The sequence below is a fragment of the Hirundo rustica genome, chromosome 27 (genome assembly GCF_015227805.2).
Source record: "Hirundo rustica isolate bHirRus1 chromosome 27, bHirRus1.pri.v3, whole genome shotgun sequence".
In the NCBI taxonomy this organism is placed as follows: Eukaryota; Metazoa; Chordata; class Aves; order Passeriformes; family Hirundinidae; genus Hirundo; species Hirundo rustica.
Window position 1 is genome coordinate 3,085,530 of NC_053476.1, and position 7,770 is coordinate 3,093,299.

General features: G+C 68.0%; 2 protein-coding genes across 3 annotated transcripts; one reads left to right on the plus strand and one right to left on the minus strand.

The window, feature by feature from the left end:
- On the plus strand, window positions 1-7,095 carry HAP1 (huntingtin associated protein 1). Of its 2 annotated transcripts, XM_040087523.2 has the most exons (15): window positions 1-142; window positions 1,963-2,039; window positions 2,151-2,267; window positions 2,370-2,470; window positions 2,714-2,822; window positions 2,959-3,037; window positions 3,148-3,278; window positions 3,355-3,429; window positions 3,525-3,662; window positions 3,747-3,814; window positions 3,891-4,049; window positions 4,209-4,522; window positions 4,610-4,828; window positions 5,244-5,346; window positions 6,095-7,095. In XM_040087523.2, the coding sequence occupies exons 1-15, from the start codon at window positions 46-48 to the stop codon at window positions 6,489-6,491; spliced, it is 2,184 nt and encodes a 727-aa protein (XP_039943457.1). In that variant the 5' UTR covers window positions 1-45; the 3' UTR covers window positions 6,492-7,095. The 2 variants fall into 2 exon arrangements, with proteins under 2 accessions (XP_039943457.1, XP_039943458.1); XM_040087524.2 differs by lacking the exon at window positions 5,244-5,346 and having other exon boundaries at window positions 6,095-6,286.
- Window positions 7,096-7,235: 140 nt separating this feature from the next.
- On the minus strand, window positions 7,236-7,770 carry LOC120763902 (gastrin/cholecystokinin-like peptide). The gene is given in 3 exon segments (XM_040087526.1): window positions 7,236-7,425; window positions 7,510-7,740; window positions 7,743-7,770. Coding segments are annotated over 3 exon segments (384 nt in total). The 3' UTR covers window positions 7,236-7,300.

The following is a 7,770-nucleotide window of genomic DNA, read 5'->3' on the forward strand; positions in this document are numbered from 1 at the left end:
CGGGCACGGCGGGGTGGGCACGGCGGCTGCGGTGGGCTCGGCACGATGGAGATCTGGAGCAGCCCCACCGCCTACGATGAGTTGAACGGGAACGCGGAGCGCGGCGGCGGCGCGGACCCCATCGCCAGGGAGCTGGAGGAAGGTGAGGGCGGCCCGGGTGGTCCCGCCCCGGGGATGGGGATGGGGATGCGGCAGGGCCGAGCTCCCCCCGGGGTTGGTCTGGAGCGGCGGGGGCCGGGGTCTCCCCGGAGCCGCGGCCGATCCGGAGCGCTCAGGGCCGGGGTCTTCCCTCGGGAGGTTCCGTCTGCTCCCCACCCCTGCGTTCCCTCAGTCCCGGTGTCCCTAGCCACCCTCTGGCCCGGGGTTGCCGCCGCGCGGTCCCCTGGGGACCCCCGGGGTCACCCCCACCCTAAGGAGACCTGTCCCCACGCCGGGAGTGGGGCCGTGCCACGTCCGCGTGTGCCCGTGGGGCAGGGCGTCCCTCCTCCCGTGGGAATGGGGTCCTGCCCTGCGCATCCCGCCGGATCGGGCCCGCGGATGGATGTTTACACATCCAGCGCTGCAGCCCCCGGCCCCCAGGGCCAGCCGCTCGCTCCAACCGTAACGATGCTCATGCTCTAATTATTTCCAATTAATGGCTCAGGGGCCTGACGAGGTGCAGTTGGGAACCCCCGCGGGGAGCGGGTCCTGTCGGGGTGCGGAGAGGGGGGTGAGGCTGGGGCTGGGCTTGGCCTTTCTCCCCATGGAGGTGTTTGGGGGACGCGTCCTCTGGGGCGTGGGGCAGCACCCGGGGGGGGGCAGTGAGGACTGGACGGGACCGGGGTGGCGAGCGGGGGCATTGCCATGACAACACACTCCCCATTACACAACCCCAGCTGGGGAGGCCTAATGGGATTTGTGTGGCTGAGCTTCCCCGTTAACCCACTTCGTCTGCACCACTGGGGGGGTGGCTGTGACTGGGGACGCGGCCGGGGGCCCTGAGCGCAGCCAGCGCTGCTCTGCCAGGGGAAACTGAGGCACACTCCCTCGGGGCAGCAAAGAGTCAGAAAGGACATCGGGAGCGCTGTGCACTGCGGGCAGGGCGCGGGGTACAGGCAGGTCCCGGGCTGTGAGCGGGGTCTGGGGTGCGGGCAGGGCTCGGGGCTTTGCGCCTGCTCCCGGCTCCCTCCGACCGCACGGCTCCAGCGCCGCCGTCTGGGTGCGTGCCCGGAGCTGCCTGGCAGCGCCTGCGGCCGCGCCTGGCAGAATCCAACCGGGGGGATCGTCGTCTCCGTGCTTGCACCTCCTCTCCCTGCCGGAGAGCAGCGGGGGACGCAGAGCCGTGGCTGGGGCCCGGCTGACGCGAGGGGCAGCTGCCCGTTCCCGCAGCGTCCTGTCCGCAGCCGCCTCTGTCGCTGCGCGGGTTGTGTTGTGCAGCTGGAGGGGCATCGGGTGGGTGCGGGCTGCGGCATCCCCTCCCCCTGAGAGAAACTAGGGCAGGGGGGGAATCTGGAGGAGAGGGGGCTGGGGACAGCTTGGAGGGGACGCCGCCTGTGAGCCCGGCTCGGCACGGTGCCACCCACAGCTATTTATACTGGAGCTCCAGCCTGCTTTCTGCTGGAGATGTCACCTCCGATCCCGTCTCTGCTGCTGCCCTTCCCCGTCCCCCCTTTCTGTCCGTGGGTCCTGCAGTGGGGCCGGCCCTGTGCCCGTGCTGAGGCCGTGGGGTCAGCGAGGGGGGCCCAGCATTTTTCTTGCCACCCCAAGGTGCAGGCAGGGTTGGGGTGAGGTGTGAGCTCCCTGTTTTCCCATGATGCTGGCACAGCTGGGGGGATCCCTGCCTGGCACTGCGTGAGGTGCCACCCAGCAGACAAAAGGTCCTTTTGGAGACCAGCCCGGGGCAGCCTTGGGGGGGACAGTGCTGAGCCTCTGGGTAAGTGCTCCCACAGTGTGGGGGTTTCACCTTCTGGCCCTCTCCCCCAGTCCTGTGTGCTGAGCGGGTGGTCAGGATCACGAAGACCTACCACGATATCGACGCCGTCACCAACCTGCTGGATGAGGTACGTTGGAGATCCCACCTGTGAGAGCGCTGGTGGGACCCTGGGGACACAGGGGTGGGCGAGGACTGGGGAAGGGATGAGTCCCAGCTGAGGCAGACCTGCCCCTCGCAGAAAGAGCGGGACCTGGAGCTGGCAGCACGCATTGGGCAGTCCCTGCTGAAGCAGAACCGGAGCCTGACTGAGCGCAATGAGCTCCTGGAGGAGCAGCTGGAATTGGCCAAAGAGGAGGTAACGGCTCCTGGGCACAGCTCTGGGCCTGGCCCCCTGCGTGCCCCCCTGGGGGCAGCCGTGGTCCCCCGGGCCGTGTCCTGAAGCGCTTTGTCTCTCCAGATCGCGCAGCTGCGCCACGAGGTCTCCATGCGGGATGACCTTCTCCACTTCTACACCACCACAACGGAGGAGAGCGAGCCCACCACCACCCCCTCCACACCGTGAGTGGGAGTCCCTGTCCTGCCGCTCACCTGGGGCAGAACTGCCCCGTGGGGTGGGCAGGAGGGGTCACCATCCCTAGGGTAGTGCTGGCCACGCTCCCTGGCCACACTTGGTGCCCGTGGGTCCAACCCCACAGAGTTTGGGCGCTGCAGATGCCTGGGAGCTGGGGGAGCGGGCAGGGTGTGAGGGGCAGCCCCATCCTGCCCTCACTGCGGGTGCTCAGGCCATCCCTGCATCCCCAGGCTGCGCAGGCACGAGTCCTCGCTGTCCTTGCAGCAGCACTTCCAGTACGACACCTTGCAGCAGAAACTCAAGTGCCTGGAGGAGGAGAACCAGAAGCTCCGTACGGAGGTGAGCAGAGCCAGCTGGAGGATGCCCCTCGGTGCCCACCTCTGCCCTGCTCTCTACGGGGGGACCCGAGCCGCCCCCTCAGAGGGACAGGAGGGTCCTGCCTGTCACGCTCAGCCCCTCCAACCCGCTCCCCCAGGCCACCAACATCGCCACTGAGACCTGTCAGTACGAGGACCAAGAGCAGCAGCTGATGATTGACTGCGTGGAGCAGTTTTGTACGTGGGGCTCGGGGGTCTGCAGGCGCTGCCCAGCAGGCACTGCCCGGCTGCGGGGGCTGGGGCTGGGGACCGTGCCCTGGCGGTGACAAACCCCGGCCCTCCCGCAGCCCAAGCGAGCCAGCAGGTCGTTCACCTGTCGGAGGAGCTGGCGCACAGGGCGGAGGACGCGGCGCGGCAGCAGGAGGAGATCACGCAGCTGCTGGCGCAGGTGGCGGACCTGCAGCAGAAGTGTCGCACGGTGAGGGTCCCCTGCCCGTCCCGGGGGAGAGGGGGGTGAGGGCGCAGCGCCCTGACCCGGCCGCTCCCGCCCGCAGTACGGCTCCGAGGTGGAGGAGCTCCAGCAGCACCTGACCGCGGCCAAGGAGGTGCAGCAGCAGCTCCGGATGGAGGTGAGCCCGGGGGAAGCCGTGGGTGCCCGGCCTGGTCGGGGATCCTTCCCCGCCGCCCCCGGGGCCGTGCCCGAGCTGTGCCCGTGTCCTCGCAGCTGCGGGATCTGCAGGAGAAGTACGCGGAGTGCGGCGGGATGCTGCAGGAGGCCCAGGAGGAGGTGAAGAGCCTGCGGAGCCGCAGCCTGCCCAACAGCACCGTCAGCCGCTACAGCGCGCCCAGCCTGCTGCCCGTGGTGAGCGCGGGGGCCGGGCGGCAGGGAGGGGGTCCCGGGGTCCCCGCTCTCCCCTCCGCTGACACCGCGTACCCCCGTCCCCAGGACTCGCTGGCGGCTGAGATCAAGGGGATGATGAGGAAGAGGACGGACAGCTCCTCCTCGGACTACAAGTGAGCGCTCTGAAGGTGGCTCGGGCTGCGCCGTGGGGCGGGGTGCGCCTCACCCTGACCCGTTTCCTGCCCACAGGAGCTACCAGCGCGTCTTCGAGACGGTGAAGGCCGTGAACCAGGCAGCCAAAGCCAAGTCCTGCTCTGAGTCTCCTCACCATGTTCCCGGCTCCAAGCAGGTGTCCGCTGCCCACTCCGGGGGGAGCAGCACCCCTCACCCCGGCTCGGGGGATGCCCAGTGAGTGCTGGGGAGGGGATGGGGCCGGGGGGCGGCGGCTGCTCCCGCACCGGAGCTGGGCTGCTGGGGAACTGCAGAGCACGAAACAGCCTGGGGCAGGGAGGGCAGGCTCCGGCTGGGGCGCAGGGCAGCACTGCAGCCCCGGGCACCCTAACGCAGGGCCGAGGGAGCCAGCGAGGACCCCCGGGCAGCCCCGGGCCAGCGGGACCTGGAGGCGGCGGTGCAGCGGCTGTCGGTGCGGCAGCAGAGCCACGTCTCCGAGGAGCGCTCCTTCTTCGAGGCCGAACGGGAACGCAAACTCTGGCGGCTGAGAGACGGGGCGAGCTCCAGCGGCTTCCTCACCCCCGAGGGCAGCGTCCTCTCCACCGGGACCAACTACTCGGGGGGCTCGGAGCTCACTGCTGCCTCCAGCTTCTCCCTCGGCTCCCTCACCTACTTACCCGACAAACTGCAGATTGTGAAGCCGCTGGAAGGTGAGAGGCGGAGCGGGTGCAGAGCTGCAGGTGCTCTGAGGGTCCAGCACCCCGACCTGAGCACCCCCCGGCCGTGTCCCCCCCCAGGCTCTGTGACACTCCACCACTGGCAGCAGCTGGCACAGCCCAACCTGGGCGGGATCCTGGTGCCCCGTCCCGGGGTGCTCACCAAAGACTTCAGGCAGCTGGACATAGACCTGGAGGAGGTGTACAGCCTCAATGACCTGGAGGAGGATGATGTGGACGCCAGCTCCTTCCAGCTGCTCCCTACCTCAACACCCACCAAAGCCAAGGAGCGCCCCAGGGGTGAGCGCAGGGTGGGGGGACGGAGGGGGCGCGGCCCCCGGGATTCCCCTGTCCTCCTGTCTAGGCCGCCCCTCGCCTCCCCCCGTGCTCTCCCCTCTGGCAGCAGCCTGTCCCTGCCACCCCCCTGTCCCCAGGGGGCTGCTCCGCCTGCAGCTGTGCAAGGGCCACCCTCGGGCGGCTGCCCCGGCGGGATGAGCCCTCGCCATCACCCTGGCGAGCCCCTGCTGCCCCCCGGCTGCCTGGCACGGGCCGGTCTGGGACAGATGGCATCTCCTGGTCCCAGCTGTGCTGGCTGCCCGCTGTGAGCTGCTGCTGGAGCTGTGCCCCGAGCATGGAGCCTCCCAGCCCGGCTTCGGCTGTCCCGCCTGTGTCCTGCCCCCCTCCCCGTTGACCCCTTGTCTCCTGTCCCTTCCAGTGTTCCTCTCTGTTAGCAACCTCCCCCAGACCCCGTCTACCTTCACCATCACCACCTGCCACATCCTCCACCCCACCACTGCGATCACCACGGTGATGCCCAGGTAAGGCGCCTGGCCCCGGCCACCAGCGCTGCCTGCACCAGCCCCCGGCCCCGCTGTGCCCCCCTGAGCTCTCTCCTCCTGCTCCCCCCACGCCTGGCTCCCTGCAGCTCGAGGAAATGGCAGGCTGAGGGCCGCCTGCAGCCCCTGATGCTCTGAGAGATGCCAGCACTGGAAATATCCCCAAATCTGCCTGCCGGGGTGTCTGTGTGCCCCCCTCTGCACCCAGCGCCCTGATGGATGGAGAGCCTTCCTTGGGTGGGCTCTCCTAGGGGAGCAGCACCCCTGGCGAGGAGCAGCGAGTGCTCCTGGCACTCTGGGAAACCGACACAGCTTTCCTCCCTCCACACTTGGGCAGCAGCCAGGGACTTTTCCCAGCCGGGTGTTGGGGCTGTCCCTTCCTTAATGAGCACGGGTGATTAGCCCTAATGAGCTCCCCCAAGGCTCGTTGGGGGTTGGTTCGAGCTGGAGTTCACTGTTAGACAAAACCCTGGTGTCTGGAAATTGCTGGTGGAGCAGCGGGTGTGTCTCAGCCTCTCGTGGCTGCTGAGCAGCAGCCCCAGCACTCCTCTGTGAGCTTTGGGGTGTTTGAGCAGTTTGCAGCACTGGGTTCTCCTACAGCCCAAGGCTCTTTAGGTGCAGGAGGACAGGGGGTCCTGCTCTGCCCGCAGCCCTGCCTGGCCCCCTCAGCAGCATCCCCTGGGTCAGGGCCCCCCAGCTGATCCCCACTTCTGCTCTCTCTTCCCCTCAGTCTGTATCATGCCGTCGTGCCTTCTTGTGGGCCCGTTAAGGGGCTGAGCCTGAGCAGCCCCTCACCAGGACAAACTCCCCCCACACTGGCGCTTGGCCCTGGACCCCCGAGCACTCCCCTGGGACTCTTCAGGCTCTCGCTGGGGCGAGATTCCCACCTGGCACCGGGGACTGGATCATGGTGTGCCCCCTCACTCCACTCCCAAGACCCTCAGCGCCGTGAGCCACAGCCCTCCCCTGCGCCCAGGGGTCAGGGTGGACCCTCACCCAGGAGCAGCATCTTCAGCTGGAACCTGGTGGAGAAGTTGCAGCGCCTGGGGCTGGACAAGGTGGTGGCCAGAGGGGAAACGTCCTGTGCCCAGCCAGGGCCCGGAGGGGCCTGGGGCACCCAGAAGTGACACTGCTGCAGAGCCCCCGGGCTCAGGGTGAGACACATCCTCTTCCTCACCCATCCACGGGGAAACGGAGACAGGACAAGCTTCAGCCTCAGCTCCTGCTGCTGCCCCAGGTCCATCAGCACGGGGGGCTTTGCCCTGGCTGCAAGGACAGAACCCCCCTGTGTGGGGGGTACAGGGGGTGCTGGCTGACCCTGTCCGTGCTGGGAGCTATGGACCTTTCACGGGAGCCAGTTTCTGGCAATAAAAACTGTTCCTGCTTCTGCTGAGCCTGTCTGCAGAGCGAGAGGCAGCTCGGCCCCTTTGGGGCTGTCCAGATGCTGCAGTGAAGGGCGATGCTCAGTCTGGCCTCCGCTGTGTCCTGGGACAACCTGCTGGGCCAGGGGGAGACTCCTGCACCCTGGGCTGGGCCCCTGGCCAGCACCTGGACCGGACTGGCTTTTAAAGGGAATGGTGGTTTAACTCTTTCCTGCCCACTGAATAGCAATAGTAGCAGCACCCACAGCTTGGGATGTTTCTGGGGGTTCATCTGTTGCTCCTCCCAGCTGGGTCCCTCCCTCCGAGCTGTGCCCCGTCCCCTGGCAAATAAATGTGAATTCACAGAGCAGCCTGTGTGTGCTGTGTCTGCTGCCACGTTCTGTGTTTGCTGCCCTGCGTGTCCCTCTGGGGCTGGGGACAAATCCCCTCTGCCCGCCCTCCCGGGCTCTCCCCAGCACAGGCAGCAGTGCAGAGGCTGTAGTGCCAGACTTTTATTGTGGGAAAGGAATGCACCGAGGGTGTCGGTGCTCTGCAGGCCCAGTCCAGCCCAGCAGCTACGCAGCACCGGCCTCGTCCTCAGCGCTGCGGCGGCCGAAGTCCATCCAGTCGGGGTAGTAGTGGTCGTGCAAAGCCTCCATCCCCTCGTCCTCATGCACAAAAGCCTTGTGCTTGTTCAGCTCTGCCGGGGCAAAGGCAGCACTTAGAGCTGGCACGGGAGCCAGGCTGTGCCCCCTGAGGGCCGCCCACCCTGAGCCCCCAGTACCTGTGAGGACGTGGGGCAGGAACTGGGATAAGACGTGCTGCTGCTCCTGGGACAGGTGCTGGGGCCAGTCCCGCCGGACCAGGCTGGGGCGGTGCTGCTGGGGGTCCCCCATGGCTCCTGGTGCCTCTGCTGCTGGCCGACACAGGCAGGAGGCCACTGCCAGGGCGAGGATGAGACCGAGGCACAGCGTCACCTTCATGGCTGTGGAGAGACTGAGCGGGGCTGGGGAGCTGGGGAGCTGCGGCCCCCGAACCCGGACAT